A 22,352-nucleotide genomic window follows, 5' to 3' on the forward strand; every position below is an offset into this window, starting at 1 on the left:
AGATCATTTCTAAACAATATTCTACCTTACCACCCAGAGTAATAGAGGACCAACTGAGGCCCTTTATGCAGTGTTTGTTGATTTGGCAGCAACCTCCTTATTGTCCAGTTTCTACATCCCTATCTTCCTTAATCGTACCTTCCCTGCCCAGTGTGATAAAAGTATTTGATTCTTCTAGGAATTTCAGAAAGATCCAGAAGTACTTTAGGATGAATAAAACTGAATTTTCTGGAGATAAGCTTTGGAAGAAGGGCTAAAGCATTATATTAAAACTAGGGGCAAAACCCGTTGCATTCAGGAATACAACTGGTGCTAGATTGGGGGGAGGGGTGTAAGAACTATGTGGATGGCCTCTCCCTCTCCACAGGACCTGGAAAGGCTGCAGGCTTCAGGGAACTAACTGGCAGGGGCAGCTCTCATGCTGCAGGTATCTGTAGCATCCGTGGCTTAGAGGGAAGAAGGCGGAGTGGCTCCCCCCCCCCCCCCAGCGGCCACCATCTGCGGCCTTCTCACAGCCGCTGGAGCGGCCGGGAGAAGGCGGAGTGGTTTCCCCCTCACACACAGGATGATGGCTGGTACCTCTCCCAGCTGTAGGAGCGGCCTCACCGCGTCTACGATGCGGCGAGGCCGCTCCTGTGGCTGGGAGAAGCAGGAGGAGGAGTACCCCGGCCGGAGGACTCACCACGTCGGCTGCTAGTTCAGTCTGCGCAGTGAGTCTCCGGCTGGGGGAAGCAGCCAATCGCGTGGCTCCCCATTGGCTGCTCGGGCCTGGATGGACACTCAAAGGGCCCAATCAGATTGGGCCCTCCAAGTTTTTATCCCGGACAGGGCCCGCCCTAACTCCTCCCAGACAGCCCTTACTCTTTTATTTAAAGAGGAGCGGTTTAAAGATACTCAAGCTAGTTTTACCATAGATGCTTTGGCAGGTTAAACAACATTAATGGGAGTTAAGAAGAATAAGAGTTGTTTTTATACCCTGCTTTTCACTGCCCAAAGGAGTCTCAAAGTGGTCTACAATTGCCTTCCCTCCCTCTCCACACCACAGACACCCTGTGAGGTAGGCTGAGAGAGCTTCTGACATGTCAGAACAGGACTATCAGGGCTGTGGCAAACCCACTGTCTCTGGGCTGGCTGCATATGGATGAATGAGGAATCAAACCCGGCTCTCCAGATTAGAAGCCACCATCTCCTTAACCACTACTAGTCTTGTATTTGGGCATAAGGCAGTGTTAAATTTAGGCTGTATGTTTCATCTTAGTATATTGGGTGGGTAAACACTTCTTAGCTATATTGTTTCTTTACCTCACAATGGTGTAATAGGCAGTGTAGATGGAAATGTTGTGAAGTTATAGTTGCCACATTTTTATTTCACAGTATTTTATTTCAGATGTATTATTTGTGAGACATAGGCTGTGATCAGAGCTGGTGTCTCAAATGCTAAGCTAATCTGTCTGCAGAATATATGGCCAGAAGGAATAGCTGCTGTGGGATTTGGTTGTATAAGTATGGTTCATTTTGTTTATTTGTTTGGAGTGGTTAATGCTAATATAAACATTGTTCATGGTATAAATCTGTGTATGCAGGACGGAAGAACCGAAGTTTACAAACTGTTCATTAGACAATAGTTTTACAGTTGCTACTGTTCAAAATCATTTATCAAACTTCCAATACAGTTTACAACAAACTTAAAAGCCTGTCAGGCTTGAAAATAACATTCTGTAACAACAAATACTAACTTCAAGAATAAAAGCCAGCAGACTATAGTGCATTAAATCATTAGCTATCTTTATAAACCAGAAACAGGTTTCCAAAAGAAATACCATGAGAAATATAAGAGAACCTGTAAATTAAAGGCCTTTTGAAAAAGAGTAGGCTTCAACTGCTGACTATTTGATTTACATGCCACTCCTCACTGCGACATCGGAGAGGTGTGGTGGCCTTTGCCACTAAAAGAGATGCATTCTGGCAATGGTATAACATAGTGGAGCAGTACAAAAGTAATCAAATAATATTTAAGACTATTTGAATATTTTAAAAAGTAATATGAAGTTAAGTGCTACAGGCCATTGTAGATCACTCCATCCCATCTTTTGCAAATGACTGCTTTGCACACCCACTCTTGTCAACCTTTCATGTATGAATGAATTTGTGTTTATGTATCTAGTTTCTTTTCATACATTAAAGGTGTGGGAATGAGTGTCTGAGGGGCTTAATCAGTCGTACTACAAGTCACATTGTGATAAACTCAAAGAATACTACGTTGGCATAGTTGAGTTAGTCCTGGTTTGCATATAGTTTTATGAACATATCACAAGCTATATAGTCTGTGGAAATGCTTCTCAGGCCAGAAGTCAACATTTTGCAAACATTCGCTGCAATCTCAAGAACACTTTCCTGGGACTAAGTCCCACTGAATAAGATGGGACTTGCTTTGGAATAGACCTGTTTAAGATTATCGCCAATATGGCCTGAACTCCCCCTCCCCCCAACACACACACATTTTTGTTTATAGCATTTAGTATTTTGCCAAGGCATGTTAAGTCTTGTCTGTGCAGCAAAAAAATTTATAAAATATTGTCTGGGACTTACTCTTCTAACAAGGCTGTGCAGGATTACTTCAAGGGACAAATGTTATCTGTCTCATGTGTCTGCATGCTGACAGCTACTAATGTAAAAAAGTGGTTCATATTAAATATCTGGAGACTTATCTAGCCAAATTAGCGGGAGAGTCCATCTTTTTTTCTTTTTAGAAAAAACATAAGGTGATCAAATTGTAAATGAAATAGAAGACACAATTTTTTATGTGCTGTTGGTTTGAAGTGAATGCACTTTTATGGATGCTGTTACAATAAATTTTATTTCCTCAGCTATGGAGCAAGATGGCAGTTACTTCAGGTAGGGAAATTCACCCAACTGCTCCTTTCTGGAGTAGCTGTGGTTAGAATTGCCTCTATTTCTTTCTCTATATTACCTTCTGATAGGCTTCTGACTATTTTGGATCCTTTCTAATTAAATCTAGAGGAAGGAAAAGTTTTTGCTATGGGTGTGGAAAAAATTCACATGTGTGAATCTCAGAAATATGAATGCAGTTACCAGGATGTTTAGTTACCACGCTACAACTTCTGACCTGCTGCAAACAATTTTCACGTTTTTGGCAGAAGAACTAACTTTTATGATTTGAGTAACTTGTATGTAATATTTCAACAATTGTAACATTGATAGTCAGTAGCAATCATCACATGCACCATCATCAGGGGGTTGGACTAGATGGCCTGTATGGCCCCTTCCAACTCAATGATTCTATGATCATGGGAGGATAGTGATTAGAGCATTGGATTAGGATACCTAGAAAATCCAATGTTAAATCTTCAGTTTGCCATAATGTTTGCATGTACCCTCGGCCTAACCTACTTTACATGGTTACTGTGAGTATAAAATAGAGAAGAAGAAAATAATATACACTGCCCTAAGTTCCATGGAGAAAGGGTGAGATGACAATGTTATCCTTATACATTGTTGTTCCTCTATATATTTCTGAAACAGCCTAGGGGGATGGAACGTATCTGGCTGTCCAAGTTGGAATAGGGCCAATCAAGGTGCAGCCAGCATTGGTCCTGCCCCTGCAGCTCCCGCCCTCTATCCCTGGGCTCTTTGCTCTCAGACACCTCAGTGCCTGGACCCAGCAGCAGGTAAGGGGAGAGGGCCCTGGGCAAAGGGTTGTGGTGGAAGGCCTGCTAACGAGGGCCTCCCAGCCCCCACCCGCGCCAATTGATCTGGTTATGAGCTGCCGCCCAAGGCCACCTTAAGCTGCCAGGCCAGGGGGCCCTTTCAAGGCCCATTCTTAGAAACGGGCTTTGAAGCTAGTAAATAAATAAAGTTATATGAAAGTTTTATACCCTAAGATCTGTAAAAGATCAAACATGTTCTGTATAATTGGTTTCCTGAATAGAGCTTTGAATAACGAACTGCTTTTTTGGGGGGGCATACAAAAACAAATAAACCAATTGTTGATCTTTGAAATACATTTCAGGTTCATTCAAAGGCTAAATCATTTGCTTATTTCAGTCATTCAAGTGATTCCGTTGTTTCCTGATCAATGTTATGCCTTCAGATCATAATGGGACTAACTTAACATACCTCACTGGGTAACTCAGGTATGCAAAGAAAGTTTCTAGTTACTGTAGTTTCACTAGACTGGCTATGAGCAAGTAAGAAAAGAATCCAACCTTTCTCAAAGAAAGCAGAGTACTTAAGCAAACAAACAGCCCTTTATTGACAAAAAAAGAGAAAAGATTACATTAATTTCAACCTAGAATTGCATTTTCATTTCTAAGAGAATGGCAGTGAGTGGGGCATTGTGTTTTTAAAAGTTTAAAACTTCTTATTTGAAATAGAATTAATTCTATTTAGACACAGTGTTCTTGTCATCAGATTGTTGTTTGGACAAAAGAAGCTGTTTGAATGTGCTTTTATTGGCACCAGGCAACTGACTTTGTCAGCAGCACAGATGCATGTATTACAGCGCTTATTGTGCAGCTGTTGGCTAGAATTAGGTTTCCTACCGATTCCTTATTTGAAGGAAAAGCTCCTCCTTATTGATACATACTCATGGAAAATAGATGCACCAAAACTGCCAAAAAGAATCAATATGTTACAAATATGTTTTGATAAGGTACTGGTAATATTTTGAAACCCATAGCATGTCATTTTTCTTGTGGTCTCACAATGTGCTCTGTCTTTTGGAGTTCTATAGGTGGCAGCTGTGCATGGGAGATTAGCTACCTTGATGCAGTATAAGTTGTAAGACCCCAGATTTTGAGCAGTCCTATGAAGTGAAACTCACTGGAAAACTTTAAAGACATCCAGACGCTCAGCTAATGTGCCTGCAATTGATAGCTTGGTATAGTACAGATATGTTAAAAGATTAGGAATATACTAAAGGCTCATACCTGCTTTGCTTCATTTTCCTTTCCTTCCATGGTTTGTTTTAACAATGAGGTAATGTTACAGCTGTATCAGTTAACTGGAATTAGATTCTTCCATAAGTAAGTTTTCAAACCCAATTGTCACAATCCTGGTCCAGGCCTTTCTTTTTCTCTTATTTTATGCCATTTTGCCAGTAACAAATCCTTCAAGCTGAAGAGTTGCAGCTGACCTATGCTCTCCTGGTATGTTACTTTACCAGGTTCGCAGTTAACTTTAGGTTTATGAGGTAAAGTTGACATCTTTTATTAGTGTGTCTTTTACAAATGCCCTCACAGGATTCTTTATCCTGTACCAAAAAGCCCATCACTTAAAATCAAGACATTTTTTTTCTTAATCCCACAATGTGTGAGGTGAGTTATATAGGTTGAGGATAATACAACAGACGCATCCTTATCCATTGTTGTTCCTCTATATATTTCTGAAACAGCCTAAGGTGGGACATGTCCAGCTGTCCAAGTTAGAATAGGGCCAATCAAGGTGCAGCCAGCTTTGTCCTAATTGGCCCTGCCCCTGCAGCTCCCACTCTCCGTCCCTGGACTCTAGCCTCTTTGCTCTCAGACACCTCAGTGCCTGGAGCCAGCAGCAGGTAAGGGGAAAGGGCCCTGGGCAAAGGGTCGTGGTGGAGGGCTTGCTAACGAGGGCCTCTTGGCCTGCTAGGCTGGGCCTGCTGACGAAGGCCTCCCAGCCTACTGACTGCCTGCTAAGGAGCTCTGTTCCCGCCCTGCTAACGAGCTGCCCAGCCCCCGCCCGCCCCACTTGATCTGGCTGCAAGCTGCGGCTCAAAGCCACCTTAAGCTGCTTGAGAAGGGGCCAGGGGAAGGGAGCCTTTCAAGGCCTGTTCTTAGGAACAGGCTTTGAATCTAGTCTATAATAACATAGGTTTATTTAGTTTGTAGGCTTGAGTGGGAAGGCATTACATGTTACACTTTCAAAAGATGTCACCAGAGTTAAGAGGTGCATTATTAAAGGTTATAATGTTGTTTTTTTTCAGTGTCTCAGATTTAAAGACAATAATTAGGCATCTTTTACAATTTACTGTTTGCGTTGGGGAACAAGACTTAAATCATGCCTGTCAAAAATCATACTCTATAGTACCTGCTGGACTCCCTGTGTAGTCCAGGATACCTTCTATTCCTTTTTTTCCCAAAGCCCAACTGGCCTGTTAATCTGGTGGTCGTTAACAGTTAAACTCCCCTCAGTTCCCCCCCCCCCTTCTCCAGCATTTTATGAAACTTCCGGGAGAGGACACTAAGAGGATGCCAAGATAAGATAAATTTATCTATTTTAAAAGCTGCCAAAGTGCATTCTATTCAGCCTGTTTGAATCTCTTCAGCCTAATTTACTTCATTTATTTTTATTTATTATAGGATTTTATGTTTAGCCTTCCCTTTATCGAAGGATTTGTGAAACTAAAAGGTGTGTGAGTGAGAACCAGGCAAACCCTCTTTGAGCTCTTTCGGGGAAGGGAAGGATGAAATGTTATCAAGTTCTTATAACTAAAAAAATTATTACAAGAACAGCATTTTTTTACTCTGCTTTTTGCCACTTAAAGGAATCTCAAAGCAGTTTAAAATCGCTATCCCATCCTCTCCCCACAACAGAATCCTGTGAGGTAGGTAAGGCTGAGAGAGGTCTGAGAGAACTGACTGGCATAAGGTCACTCAGATGGAGGAGGAGTGGGGAATCAAACATAGTTCTCGAGATTAGAGGCTGCTGCCCTTGAAGAAGAAGAAGAAGAAGAGGAAGAGGAAGAAGAAGAAGAAGACTTGGTTCTTATATGCCGCTTTCCCTACCAGAAGAAGGCTCAAAGCGGCTTACAGTCACCTTCCCATTCCTCTCCCCACAACAGACACCCTGTGGGGTGGGTGAGGCTGAGAGAGCCCTGATATCACTGCTCGGTCAGAACAGCTTTATCAGTGCCGTGGTGAGCCCAAGGTCACCCAGCTGGTTGCATGTGGGGGAGTGCAGAATTGAACCTCGCATGCCAGATTAGAAGTCTGCACTCCTAACCACTACACCAAACTGGCTCTTGATCAATACACCAAGTTGGCTCTATTTTAACGGAATTTAAAGTAGTTAGAATCCATAGCTTAAAGATTAAAACCAGTATTTAAACTATTTTTTTCACATGAGTTGCCTTGAGATTTTGGTGGTGGTGGTCTTTTGCAATCATTTCTTTTTATATATGGCAATTGTCCATAGGGAGGAGAATATAGAAGATAAAGCCTTACTATTATTACGTGCACAACTAGTATAATGATCACAGTTTTGTTTCAAGCAAACTACTAGGTCTACTACTCTTGTTCTTTGTTCCTAACTTTAGACTATGGAAAAAGAAAGAACATATGTGATTAAGGGAAAGGATCAGCTTTCTAAATTGATTTAACTTCTGTGTACTAAGGAAATAGTGGAACGAGGATGTATCAATCTTTAAGAAACCCAAATTAATTGCTTTTGTTTATGTCTTCTACACGTGCTTTCTTGTTTGAATGTGCATCTGTTCTTGACATTAGCCAGGGACAACTGTAAGTGTTGGACATGCATTTTTCTAAGCATTTATAAAGCCAAATTTGAGTTACTGGCAGCAATATGAACATTTCCAAATCTTTAAAAGACATCTCTCTACGAGAAACATTTTTTTCAGGCTAACAGGACTAGGTATGTCAATATATCAGTTGTAACAGGACTCTAGGATTTTATTTGAGAATCCTGATTAATTTCATTGAAACTATTTGGATTATGAGAAAACAAGTTCACCTTGAATCAGCCTTGAATTTCTGACATTGAGTGGCATTACTCATTTAGAATAATATTCATTAGAGATCTGCACAGAATCTGTTTCCATTATGGTTTGCAGTTCAGGTTTAAAAAAACACCGTAATTCACTTTTGTTATTTCCATTATTAAAGACAGACATTTAAAAATTATTTATAATTTTACATTAATCCAGTCTGTTCCTTCTTGCTCCATTTAGCATAGACCAGTCTAATCTAGTCTACAAGTTCCCTCTCTAGAGTTGATACAGTCTCTAACCAAGCCCATAAGAGGCCTTGCATACAGTCTGAGAATCTCTCTGCTTGATGAGTCCAAAATAGAACTCTTGGAATATGTCCAATGGCTGGAAAGGAAGGAGAAAAAGTCTCAGCTTCTGCCAGTATCAGTGCCCTGGCATCAGAAACTGCCCTAGTATCAGTAACTGACATCAGTAGAGTGCCTTAACCTTTAATAATTCAAGAGAGGGTGAGGGAAATGGAATACACTTGCTTCAAAGGAACACCTCAACCTATGAGGATTATTTTTAGCTGATTGAGAGCTCTTGGGATACCTTATAAACTCTATATACCTTGATACAATTCAGAGTAATATATAGAAGAATTTTTAAAGTTTAATTTTGTAAGAAATATGCTGTGGTTGTATTCTTTGTAGCATATTTTATTCCGTAATAGACTTTTATTTTGGGCTTACAAGGCAGAAGACTCCCAACTTAGAACTTCACCTCAGTTCAAGAAGCTATCTCAGTAAAAGCTAGATTGTGTGGACTGTAAACTGAAAAAGGATAATATGACTGGGAATATAAGAATATTTATAGTTTATATTATCTTTAAATAGGACAGGGTCCTATTAAATAAAAGAGTAAGGCCACCTGGGGAGCAGTTAGGGCGGGCCCTGTCCAGGATAAAAACTCAGAGGGCCCAATCAGGAGCGGCTCCTGATTGGGCCCTCCGAGTGTCCATCCAGGGCCAAGCAGCCAATGGGGAGGCGCGCAAAGTGCCTTCCTATTGGCCCCTCACCAGGACAGACCAAAATTCCATTCACCCAGCCCAATCTGGCTGCCAGTCTGCTCCTGACCACCACAGGAAGAGGAGGTCAGCAGGGCTGCCAAGGGGGATGAGAACAGAGGCTTGGACAGGCTGTGCCAGCCCTTTTCGCCCCAAGGCTGTCCTAACTGCCATGTCCAACTGTAAATTGCCTCAGAGCCCTGACAGAGCTGGCAGGAGGCTGCAGAGTGCTCCCCTCCCCCCCCTTCAGCCCTGCTGCGAAGGAGCCTCTGACAGGCCCTGACTGAGGGAAGGAGGCCTTTCCAAGAGCGACGCAGGGGAGCCTGAGGGCCTTCCTTTTGAGGGGGGGGGGACTTTCCCCTTCTGCCAAACAGTTGCCTGACAGGGAGGCCACAGAAAAGCCCCTTCTCACTTCAAATACTGTTCTGGCCGGGGGTTAGACACAGCCAAGCCATGTGTCTTTCTTCTTTGCACCTCTCTGCAGATTTGAGGCCACTGCACAGCGTTATTCTGCAGAGGAAGCTGGCTCTTTTGTCTCCTGTTTCATCTGCACAACAACCCTGTGCAGTAGGCCTCAAGTCTTTCAATTCAACAACAACCTGTGTGGGAAGCCTTAAATGTTTCTTCTCTACCACAACCCTGTCCAAAGTAGCCCTTTCTGCCTGGGGAGCTGATCTTTATACTCTGCAGGTGAGCTGTAATTCCAGGAGCTCTCCAGGCCACACCTGTAGGTTGGCTACCCCTGGGTTGGAAATATTCCTGGAGGTTTGGAGGTGGGACTTCAAAATTGTACAATGCCTCAGAGTCCACCCTTCAAATGAGCCATTTTTGCCTGCAGTTGGTAGGGAGTGGTGCAGGAGTGTCCCTCCTGGCCTATGGGTTATGGCCAGCCCTTATCAGCAACTGTTTGTATTCTGGGGCGCAGACAGGCAGACCAGCATCAGTCCTGTGAGTCTGGAAAGTGCAGGAAGATCTAAATAAATATTTACAGCCTGAAACTAAATAGAGAACAAGTAAATGTCTGGAGACACATCGTCACTGAAATAGTAACTGGCAAATAACCTTGGCCTGGCAAATAAAAAAACAGTATTAAAAACCTTACTAAGGTCAAGACTGCTGTGCACAGACAGTCTTCCTCTTAGGATTGCCAGCTTCCCTGTGAGGCTTGCTACCCCACCTCCCTCATGGGGAGTCTGCTATGGGGAGAGAAGGGGAAGACAATTGGAAAATGCTTTGAGACACCTGAGGCCTGCTGGGTCACTGCGGCCCATTCCCAGTTCTCTCAGATCTCTCACAACCCTACATACCTCACAGGTTGACTATTGTGGAGAGACAAATGGAAAAGGTGTTTGTAAACCGCTTTGAGACTCCTTCGGGTAGTAAGCAATAGGGTACAAAAATCCGTTCTTCTAAGGAGCAACCATGAAAGAAGCATGTGGGCACATAACATTTTACCAACAGTGAAAATATGGGAGACAGAAGGAACAGGGTGGACACCTGTGTACTGTGACTACCCTATGTGTATTAGGGCAGAGGGGCATTTCGGTGAATGTGGCCTAATTCACACAAGAAGGGAAATGACGCAGAATTGGTTACCATGTAATCTTCCCCTAAGAAGAGTCTCCAGTCTGATTTTCCCTTCACATATCTGAGGACATGGCTCTGGAAAGCTCATCTGTAACCACTATGCCAGAATTCCCAAAGGTCAGTCCTCTCCCACAATCCACGAACATTCCACACCACAGGTTCTTGACACCCATATCTCCACACCCATGGCCTCATTTGCCACCATGCCACCACAACCTCCCACACAACACACATGACAACCCCATGCCCTTACAGACTGGACAACTCCTCCCCTTCCTCTTCCCACTGCCAAGCTCTAGCGCCCGTTGTATTCTTGGAGACAACGGGCTTTGCCCCTAGTTCTATATATTCTCTCTCTATATATCTTCCTGTAATGGCCTGTGATGTTCCTTGGTATAATTCCCTGAGAATACTCTGTAGATAACACACATTAGTAAAAGTTTCAGGGGTGTTTCTTTGTTGGTGTTCCCCTTAAGGGTCACCTGGTGCCTGTACTATTTTTTTAAAGTGCTATTCCAAAATGTTTCTTTTTACCCAAGCTTCACCTAATCCAATTCATGTTATTCCCAGAAACCTATTATTGGTCATTACAAAAGAAAAAAAGAGTTGCTGGAAAAGGTGGATACTTTGTTATTTCTCAAGGGCCAATTCCACACAGGTGGAAATGGCCGGGGCATCATCAGTATGGACCCAAGGCTGATCACCTTGTCTATATGATGTTGCTGCCAGGCTACTGCCCTCCAGAGCCTGCTGCAGACTGGGCCTAGAAGCCCCACGCTAAGGGAACGTGGATTCTTCCGCATTCCCTTTTGGCACTACGGGGGCCAATGGGTCCTATCCTGTGGCAGGCCTGTCTGGATGGGAAGAGCCAGGCCTGACTAGCTCGTCCCCATCCTATGGAGGCCAGCAGGGGACAAAAATGCCCTGGACAGCTTTGTGGTGCTTCACAGCACTACATGGCAGATCAGTGCTCTCCCCCCCCCCCCATTTTGCTGCAAAATAACCCCATCCTGCCTCCCCCTCCCCACATGGTGGAACCTTTCTGCTGCCACTGTGTTTCCTGGGGGGACACATTTCAGTGCCGGAAAAGATCCAACACTTAAATGTGCCCCCCATGGGGACACAGTATGCTGTGGAGCATACAGCTCCACAGCAACGCACTAACAGCAGCCTGGAGTGTCGCCACTGGTGCAGAATCACCTAAGTTCTTACCTTCTTAAATACTGCCTCATAGGTGTGCCTAAAATTTCAGATATACTAGTATGGTGACACCTGGCCCTTTGTCTTGTGATAGGGTTCAAATCAGTTTGTGAAAAGTCTCTTGGAGGAAGTATCTCTTGTATGTAGATTTCTCTTATTTGTTGACTTGTGGGCCTAAATCTTGCTGTATATGACATATAAAAATTCTTGTATTCTGAAGTTTCATATGAATTGTAGTTTGTTGCCAATGTAATTAATTTTTCCCCTTCTGTTTTAGGAAGACCCTTCTCCTTTTTCTTTCAGCATGTATAGCTGTGGGTGCTACACACATACAAGAAGAAGGTGAGAAGAGTTCCTTATTTTATTACAAATTGTTTGAATGAACTTCTCTGAAAAAGAAATGGAGTAAGGGAGGGAGAGAATTAATTTTAATTTTGATTGTAATTACCTGAAAACCCATTTGTCAAAGGTAACTAACCCAAATGTCAGAAAAAGTTACAGCAAGTGCAAAAGGTTAAAGAACCCAGGAAAGATGACCTTTTCAAAATTACTCACATTTTCTCTGTATGAATTGCTTACATATTTAGGCAAACTCCTATAAAAGGGTATTTTATATAAAGGCTATGCTTGTGAGTTCACTGTCTGTGGGTGTTTTGGGGGGGTGGCAAACTGAGACTGAATTACCTTTGCACTTTTTAGGATTCTCCAAAACAAACCAGAGCTCACAATAAACACTTGGTCTAGACTTAGAGCTCCTAAAGCAAATAAATGACATTTATTTTTTTGGTATATTTTTCCTGTATTTTTAAATGCAGGTTACAGAGAGAAAGCAGGGTTGTGGTTTTTGTTATTTGCATATAACATGATACTGATGAAAGGCAGACATGATCTTGAGAATTCTGGTGGAGAATTGCACATTTGAATATTCTCCTGTGAAAAACAAAAATACTGCCATAGAAACAGTTGGCAAATGAGAAAGTATTTTCCCCTTGACACCTAGTTTTCCTGTGTGTAGGCAGTTTTTGATACGCGGTTTCAACTACTTGCAGTCTGATATGGTATAGTACTAAGAAATATTTACTTTACCACAGGAGGAGCTGCTTGATTATACTCCTTCTTGTATACTCCTGGAATATCAATTGTGCAGGAGTTATTCAGGAGAGATTGCCTTAATTTTCTATTTACAGGAATGTAAATAGAGAAATATCAGTGAACGCATGCTGAGGATTTCCCAAAATTCTTCTTTTTGTTTCTTGAGTTTATTACTGCTATGTAGATAAAGTCTGTAGTCTCACTTTGATGGTAGCTTCAGAATCATGAGTGTTTCTGGCTTCCTCTAAAATCAGAACACTGCTTAAAAGTAAAACAAACAAACAGAGGCTTGCATCCTATGCCTTGCTTCGGTTTTTGCTGTGTTGCACTTTTCTGTTGCAGGGGTTGAATACATTTCTCTGGCTATAGGCACTTTATTCACACAAGACCACAATGGCTTTCAGTGAGCCATTAAGTGCATAGAGCCAATGAAATGTACTCCAAAGTGGAGCAGAAGAGATGTGGCATAAACAGAAGCATTCCTTAAGACTAAAACCTGCAAAACTGGACATTCTTCATATTCTGTTCAATCATGCACACTGCAGATCTTGCATATTCCAACACAAATGACCTCCAGAACATCCTATAATTGACAATCTTGCTTTGGCCTTGCAAACTGAAGGTCATGTCTTTGAGTCATTCAGTCTTGGTCTTTAGGTCTTCTTCTTTTCACACTCTATTCACTCCCCTAAACTAGTTTTGTTAACTTGGGGTGTGCTTATAAAGTTACAGCCTCTTTCTACATCAAGTGGTTAACAAAAGAAATTAAGAAGTAATCATGTTTGGGGGATTTTGATCTTTTCATTTTAGCTAACAATTATTTTCTACTGGTCAAGGCTTGAAGCTTTGCAACTGTACCATGCTCAAGGCGCTACAGTTATTGCAGATTAGACCATAGTTGAATTGCTTTGAGGCTTGTATCCCAAGGAATTGGCAGATGTGTAATTTTTTTCTTCCTTGAAAGACATTTTCCTGTGTCTTGGACTGTGCTGGCAGCTTGCCATTTATAAACTTGGCACCATTGTACACTCTGAACATGACTAGAACCACTGAGAAGGTGTGTAACTGATTTTCAAGATGCAGAGTCAGTCAGGTTTATATATTCAGTGCCAATTTCAAAAACTTTTCCAGGGAAGTCTCATGCTTTTTGTAAGCATATGTGTAGTCTTACTAGAAACAAAGCCAAAATGTGTCTTTTCTTAACATTTGCTAGTAAGGTCTTTGATAAACCGAGAAGGCAAGTTGGAAAACGGAACTTAATTTGTGTGTGTGAAATCTGCAGAGGTTCTTCTCTGTCAAGGACTCTTTACTTAGTTTTGACTTTTGTTGTGGCTTGCTTTAATTCTGGCAAAATTGTCCATTCATAACTTTAAAAAAAATCCGTGGTCCTTTCACAGCTGTGTTTATCACATGTATATACATGGGCCCCTTTAGGAAATGGGGTGGCGGAAGGCGATATGCACATTTTTTCATAAATAATATATAAATATTTTAAGTCAGATTTACAGCTCCTGGAACAAAATTTGGCCTATTAACAACTTTGCATTGCTGGTTGAAGCTTTATTTTAAGGTATGTAAAAATAAAAAAGTGAAGGTGCCTGGAAAATTCATGATTTTTTAAAGTATCTGCCAACTCCAAGTGAAGGAGACAGGAAATCCTGGTGAAAATTACTTATCAAATTCTAAATCATTATGAAGTTAGTTCCTAATTTCCTTTATTTACTATATTTATCTGTTGCTACCTCCCCAAACTTGAATTTATTTCTCAGTAAATTCACACACTAATATAAAAGCATTGAAAACAGTACTACAATGTAAATAAAATAAAAACAGCATAAAAAGCTACATCAACAGAACCACCCTGAAAATTAAAACCTGTGGCACAATTCCAGATAAGATAAATCCTATAGGCAGAGTTAAATGAAAGAAGCAGCCTCTGTCCCATCAACTGTTTATTTATTTCCTTCTTCAACATAGGCTAGAGGTAGCACTGCATCCTTGCAGAAATCATGTTTATCAGTGCTCCAGTAGCTCAGTGGGGAAAAATGTCTATGTGGCAAACAGGACAGGTGGGATCAGATGCTTCAGAGGGTATGCTGGTAAGACAAAGCTCCTCTTTTGGCTAGCAACAGGCCAATAAGCAACAAAACATATGGGAGTAGCTGGACTAGAACATGTACTTCTTGCATTTTGGGAGCTGTTCTCCCATTATCCACCCAGCTGGGCACACAGGAACAAGACAGCATAGAGCATAGGTTTGAGCTTCTCTGTAGATAGCTGCCAAAAAGTGAAAGAAAGATTTCTAACATACAATTTTTGAATGGTGGGGACAACCTGCAGTTCTAACTTTTTGCAGTTTCACATTTTCTAGATGCAGAATTATTTGTTAAAATGTCTTTTAAATAATGTTCCTAAATCTTGAGACTAACTCCCCAATTTTAAGAAAAGATATTTTTTCCAGAAATTAATATTATGATATTAAATTTTTAGTGAATATGTATGGAAAATTCAAAATTCCCCCAGATTAATATTAATTGAATGTGGATACTATCATATGTGACATATGGTTTTGAGCTGAAAAGATCATGAGAACCAGTCAAATGTATCATGGGTTTGCATTCTCAGTTTCTTTTCTTTCTTTTCAGGCATAGATGTTCTTCAGCATTTAGGCCTAAGGGGACAAGCTTCATATCATCCATCCACAGAAACTGTAACGCCATCATTGTGTTCTTCATTACCTCAAGGGGTTCATCTAAGTGCCTCAGGAGTTGTTTTGTCCACAAATGCTGCCATTGAGGTTCCAGTCTCTCAAATGATAGCATCAAGTTTAGGCTCCCAGTTCACTGTACTGATTGTCTTACGCTCTTACAGAGCCAACAATGCCTTTCTTTTCAGTGTTAGGAATAAAAACAGACTACAGTTTGGTGTACAGTTGCTACCAAGGAAGATCATAGTACACACTGGAGGGAAGCAATCTGTATATTTCGATTATACTATTCATGATGAACAATGGCACTCATTCGCTATTGGTGTCACAGAAAAAACAGTGATCCTGTTTGCTCAGTGTGGAAGGAAGCGTTTCATCAGGGAGACTCTTTCTAAAGTAAAGCAGTTTGATTCACATAGTTTGCTTACCTTAGGAAGGATGAATTCCCATTCAGCCAACTTTGAAGGAGAAATATGTCAGCTGGATATTATCCCTTCTGCGCAAGCTTCAGTAAACTATTGTAAATATGTGAAACAACAGTGTCGCCAAGCAGATACATATCGATCTCAGCCAACACCTCCAGAAGGATTACTTAGAGGGCTTTTAAATAACCCAAGTGAACAGTTAAATGAAGAAGGCGTGCTAGACTACAGGACATTAAAGACAAGCAAAGTAGATTCAAACTTTTATGTCAAGGACTCTGTACCAGTCCATGTGCCACCAGAATCTGTAGAAATTAGACCTGTTCCGACATCACTTTGCTTAAGAAATGTTACTGCGTTGGGAATTATGCCTGAAGAGAATGACCAGCAGATTGTCAATATGTCAAAAATTCATCAGGAAGATATCAGCAAAAGAAAGAATGGACCCCAGATTCAAACAGAATTACTTCAAAACGTTATAGACAATGCTACAGAAAACATAAGCAGGAGAAATTACCCACCATTGCTCTTTTCCATAAAGCAGATTAAAAATACAAAAATGGTAAGAAACACATCAAAGGAGTATTTACACGAACCTGTAGAAATTCATCAAATTTTAAATACCACATTATATAGGGCTTCTGATTCTTTGCCTTTGGATAATCAGCTCGGCCCATGGGGTGAAGATACATTTCAGGTTGATGAAACTTACAATGCAGAAGGCAGCTATGAACTTGACATTGATGGTTATGATTATGACTATGAAGAATTGGAGAGAATGTTTGAGATGGAGAATCTGAGAGGGCCTAAAGGGGACCCTGGACATCCAGTAAGTTCTCTTTTATTGCTCTTAATTAAATACTCTATGAGTGCACAAGCTGCATTATACTGTCCTCCTCAGGATGTGCTGATGGAGAAATTTCTTGTCGTCTCAGTTTGGTGCTAAATTAGAATTATGCATAGGAAATGACCTCAAAATATTTTCTTCTCTAAAGCAGGCTTTCTCAACCAGGATTTCATGAAACCCTAGGGTTTCTTGACATCCTTGGAAGGGTTTCCCGAACGGATGGGGGTTAGTTAATTTTTAAATATATTTTTAAAATTTGATAAACATTTATCAGGTGATATTGACCATACATGGTTACATCACCCCCCCTCCCCACATGTAATTTTCATTAAGATAGTAAGCCTTGTCTGGAGTTGCATCACTCCAGACAGCAGGTGGAAGGACTTGCAGGATTGAATACTTCCATATGAGAAAAATCTATTTATGAGTTACATTAATGTAGCAGGGGAGTATAGAAAGCCAAACTTTCAATTGCTTCCTTTGAAACTTGTCTGGAAATTTCAGTTGGTCCAAAATGTAGCAGTCAGTATATTTGCAAGAATTAGTTATATGGACTGTATCATCCTGTGCTGAAAGGTCTGCACTGGTTATTCATCTACTCTCAGTAGTGATAGCAGACACTCCCCCCCCCATGGGGGTGGAGGTCCCCCACTTTCAGGCCCCATATCTCCACCACCAGGCAGCTGGTCAGCACGGGAGGATCCCCCCCCCCCAAAAAAAAAAACCTGGGAAGAATATGAACATACACCAATGTGATTTGGAAGTGGCATAGGCATGTTGGGGATGTCATGGGATAATGGTCTGGTATTTGAGCAAAACTATGATAGAAGCTAATTCTAATTTGAGTTTTGCCCTCAAAACAAAGTCTCTCTTCTCCCCTCCCCCATGTCCTTGCTGCGCCTATGCCATTTTCAGAACACTTAAGTACATTACGTTTATTTTTCTGGTAAGTTTACCTCCATACCTGACCAACAGGTCCAAAGAACCTGGCAACCCTAGCTCTCAGGCATAATTCACAGTTGATAGTTCTTATTGTTAAGGCTCTAAATGGCTTGGGGCCAGGGAACCTGGACTGCCTTCTCCCATACTATCCAATTTGCCGTTAAGACTTGCTTCTCAAGTCTTGCTTTTCTCTATGTTCCTGCTTTCAGAAATGAGGTGGGTGGCAACTAGAGTCACTGCATTTTCAATTGTGACATCTTGCTTCCATAACACACTCTCCCTTGAGGCTCATGTGTTTTGCATTCTTTCAGGTAACAGACTGAAACACATTGTTTTACCCTGGCTTTTAATTAGAGATTCTATTTTACCAAGTTTTAAAAAGATCTGCTTCTGTTTTATGGCTAGCTTTTACTCTGCTTATGCCCAATGGCTTGTTTTAATTATTGGTTTTAATATTTATTATTATTATTATTATTATTATTATAAAATTTTTAGACCACCCTTCTCCAAATAGGTCTCAGGGCGGTTTACAACATAAACAGTTAAAACACAATAAAATCCCCATAAAAACCCTAATTTACGTCAAACAACATGTCACATATAACATATAAGGGGCGGTGGTCATAATTCTAATCATAATTACCCGACTTCCCCCAAGTTCAGCCTGGTGGGGAGAATAATATTCAGAAAAAGGGTGGCACCAATGCAATAGATTTAACAATGATCTCGATGTTAGAGATCTCAATATAGAATCATAGAATCATAGAATCATAGAATCATAGAGTTGGAAGGGGCCATACAGGCCATCTAGTCCAACCCCCTGCTCAACGCAGGATTAGCCCTAAGCATCCTAAAGCATCCAAGAAAAGTGTGTATCCAACCTTTGCTTGAAGACTTCCAGTGAGGGGGCGCTCACCACCTCCTTAGGCAGCCTATTCCACTGCTGAACGACTCTGACTGAGAAAAACTTTTTCCTGATATCTAGCCTATATCGTTGTACTTGAAGTTTAAACCCATTACTGCGTGTCCTCTCCTCTGCAGCCAGCAGAAACAGCATCCTGCCCTCCTCCAAGTGACAACCTTTCAAATACTTAAAGAGGGCTATCATGTCCCCTCTCAACCTCCTTTTCTCCAGGCTGAACATTCCCAAGTCCCTCAACCTATCTTCATAGGGCTTGGTCCCTTGGCCCCAGATCATCTTCGTCGCTCTCCTCTGTCCCCTTACAATTTTATCGATGTCCTTCTTGAAGTGAGGCCTCCAGAACTGCACACAGTACTCCAGGTGTGGTCTGACCAGTGCCGTATACAATGGGACTATGACATCTTGTGATTTTGATGTGATGCCTCTGTTGATACAGCCCAAAATAGCATTTGCCTTTTTTACCGCTGCATCACACTGCCTGCTCATGTTTAGTTTACAATCCACAAGTACCCCAAGGTCTCGTTCGGAGGGGATCTTCCGATGGATTAGTGGGAGAGTTGCCCTAGCCTCAACCATGTGCCTGGCGAAAGAGCTCTGTCTTGCAGGCCCTGCGGAAAGCTGGAAGATCCTGCAGGGCCCTTAGCTCTTCTGGGAGCTCATTCCACCAGGTTGGAAAAGGCCCTGGCCCGGGTCGGGGCCAGGCGAACATCCCGTGGACCCGGGACAACCAGTAAATTCATAGCCGCAGAGTGCTCTGCAGGGGGCATGAGCAACCAAGCAGTCCGGCAGGTAGATGGGACCCAGGCCGCGTATAGCCTTAAAGGTCAATACCAATACCTTGAATCTGATTCGGAAACAGACTGGTAACCAGTGCAGATGACAAAGCACCGGCTGAATGTGGGCCCTCAAAGGTGTTCTAGTAAGGACCCTGGCAGCTGCATTTTGGACCAGCTGTAATTTCCGAGTCAAAGACAAGGGAAGGCCCGCGTAGAGAGAGTTACAGAAGTCTAATCTGGAAGTGACTGTTGCATGGATCACTGTGGCCAGGTGTTCTGAGGACAGGTAGGGCACTAGTAGCCGGGCTTGGCGAAGATGGAAAAATACCGTCCAAAACTACATTGGTGACCTGAGCCCCTCCATAGAGAGGGAGGCATCAAATGTCACCCCCAAATTCCTGGCAACTGGTGCAGGTGTTAATTGCACCCCGTCCAGGCATGGGAGGCGCACACTTCCTGGTCCTGCTCTCTTCTGCCCAGCCACAGGACCTCCGTCTTGGAAGGGTTGAGTTTCAGGCAGCTCTGTCTGAGCCATCCAGCCACTGCTTCCAAATAGCTGGCAAATGTATCCGGGGTGGAGTCCGTCCGTCCATTAGGAAGTAGAGCTGGGTGTCATCCGCATATTGGTGGCATCCCAGCCCATAGCCCCGGACCAGCTGGGCTAGAGGGCGCATATAGATGTTAAAAAGTGTGGGGGAGAGTATCGCCTCCTGCGGAACCCCACACAGGAGCTCGCAAGAGCTCTACATATTGTCCCCTATCACAACCCTCTGTGTCTGGTTCTGGAGAAAGGCAACCAGCCAATGAAGCACAGTCCCCCTTATTCCAGCTCCGGCAAGGCAGTGTTCCAATAACTCGTGGTCAACCACATCAAATGTGGCCGACAGGTCTAGAAGCATGAGAATGGCGGAGCCGCCCCAATCCAGCTGGCGCCGGATATCATCCATCAGGGTGACTAGCATGGTCTCCACCCCATGGCCAGGGTGAAGCCAGACTGGTATGGGTCGAGGGCCGAAGTTTCATCCAAGAAACCTAGGAGTTGGTCCGCCGTGGCCCACTCTATCACCTTACCCAGGAACGCCAAGTGGGCGGTAACTGGCGGGTTCCGCGGGTCCAATGATGGCTTTTTCAGTAAAGGGCGTACCACTGCTTCCTTGAGCCCCTTGGGAAACTCTCCAGATGTTAAGGAGAGGTTGACAATCTCCCTCAAGGGGCCTCCTATCCGCTGGTCGCCTGATTTGAGCAACCAGGATGGACAGGGATCCAAGGGGCAAGTGGTCGCCATCACTGAACCCAGTAACTTGTCCACTTTGGTTACAGAGAGCCGCCTGAAGCCATCAAACACTTAAACCCCTTGACGGCCACGGAGCTTCCAGTTCACTAACTGTATCAATCGTGGCAGGTAGGTCACAGCGGAGCAACAGGACTTTGTCCACAAAATAGCTTGACAATGACACACAGCTCAAATCCAATTCCCTTATCGTTTGTCACCCTTCCTCCAGGGCAGTAAGTGATCTGACTGCCTTAAATAATTGTGCTGGGCGAGAGCTTGCGGACGCGATTTCTGTGGCGTAGAAGTCTCATTTCACCGCTTTCACCACATTCTCATACTCCTTCATAAGCGTGCGATGAGATGTCCTTGTAGCTTCGTCGCGAGTTTTCCTCCACACTCACTCAAGCCGTCTCACTTCTTCCTCTCCTGAAGCTCCTGGGAGTACCATGGAGCCTGTTTGAGCGAAGGTGGAGAGGGCGCCTAAGAGCAATCTTGTCAATGGTGGCCGTAAGGTGGGACTGCCAGTCCTCCACCAAGGCCGTCAACGAGGTGCCAGAGGGCATCGGGTCCCACAGAGCATTCAGGAATCTCTCGGATTCCATGAGTCTCCGAAGGCGGACTAAAATACGTCCATCACCGAAATGGAGAGGGGGTGGTATCCTTAGTCAAGCCTTCAGGGCATGGTGGTCTGACCATGGAACGATGTTATTCACCACCAGATCTACCGCTACACCTGCACCAAAGATCAAATCCCTTTGATGGCTGTCGTGCTGAGGCTGCAGGTTCTGGAGGCCACAGCCATGCCCAGCCTCCTGCCTCTGCTGAGGCTTCCCGCTGCAGAGGGCTGCACTGCCAGGATGACAATGACCCCGCACCAGCAACACTGGCTAAGGCCAGGGGCAATGCGTGGGGCCTGCCTGCTGCCTGTGGTGCGCCTCACTGCTGCAAAGGCCTGCACTTCTGAGACAGTGGCAGCACCACTGCCTACCATGCAGTCTACCTGCTAGGATTCCCTGCCACCTGTAGTAGCCCTCGCTGCTGCGGAGACCCATGCTGCCATGGCAGAGGCTGTGACGGCCCCGCGGCAATGCTGGAGGTGATGACAGAGGCGCCGTGTGGGGACTGCTTCCCGCCTCTGGTGGAGCTTGCCATGACCCTAGTGGAGCTTGCCAGCCCCCCTTCCCCCAGCACACAACCCCAATGGCAGAGCAGGATGCCAGAGGCAGTGGCTGGAGCCACTGTCCCTCTTCAGGGGAGTGGGGAGTGGGGGAGCCACGTCCCCATGCTGCTTCCAGCCCTGCCGCCACCTCCACAGAGCCCTCACTGGAGCGTGGGAGCTAGCAGCTGGAGCCACTGTTCCTCTTTGGGGGGGGGGCCAGGAAGGAGGGGGCATTGCCTCTGCCCGCCAACTCCCACCCAATCAATGAAATCTTTCCAGGGCCATCGTGACACCACAGGGTTTCATGAAACCCTATTTGAGAAAGACTGATCTATAATGTCATATCTCTTGTTCACTGTCAATCTCTAATTAGAATTGTAGTGATCTAACCTCTACCAGAAGGAGTCTCAAAGCGGTTTTCATTCGCCTTCCCCTTCCCCTCCCCTGAACAGACACCCTGTAAGGCAGGTGAGGCCGACAGAGCCCAGATATTACTGCTCAGTCAGAACAGCTTTATCAGTGCTGTGGTGAGCTCCAGGTCACCCAGCTGGCTGCATGTGGAGGAGGAGTTGGAAATCAAACCTGGCTTGCCAGAATAGAAGTCTGCACTCCTAACCACTACACCAAGCTGGTTAATGTATGGAGAGCACTCTCTTGGAG

General features: G+C 43.6%; 1 protein-coding gene across 7 annotated transcripts in view; it reads left to right on the forward strand.

The window, feature by feature from the left end:
• COL24A1 (collagen type XXIV alpha 1 chain) overlaps window positions 1–22,352 on the forward strand; it is a 234,520-nt gene that overhangs the window by 7,922 nt on the left and 204,246 nt on the right. For all 7 annotated transcript variants that reach the window (XM_077333120.1, XM_077333124.1, XM_077333121.1 and 4 more), the window contains exons 2-3: window positions 11,830–11,894; window positions 15,290–16,602. In XM_077333120.1, the coding sequence (XP_077189235.1) occupies window positions 11,830–11,894; window positions 15,290–16,602 (1,378 nt within the window). The remainder of the gene's footprint in view (window positions 1–11,829; window positions 11,895–15,289; window positions 16,603–22,352) is intronic.

The sequence above is a fragment of the Paroedura picta genome, chromosome 4 (genome assembly GCF_049243985.1).
Source record: "Paroedura picta isolate Pp20150507F chromosome 4, Ppicta_v3.0, whole genome shotgun sequence".
Classification (NCBI taxonomy): domain Eukaryota; kingdom Metazoa; phylum Chordata; class Lepidosauria; order Squamata; family Gekkonidae; genus Paroedura; species Paroedura picta.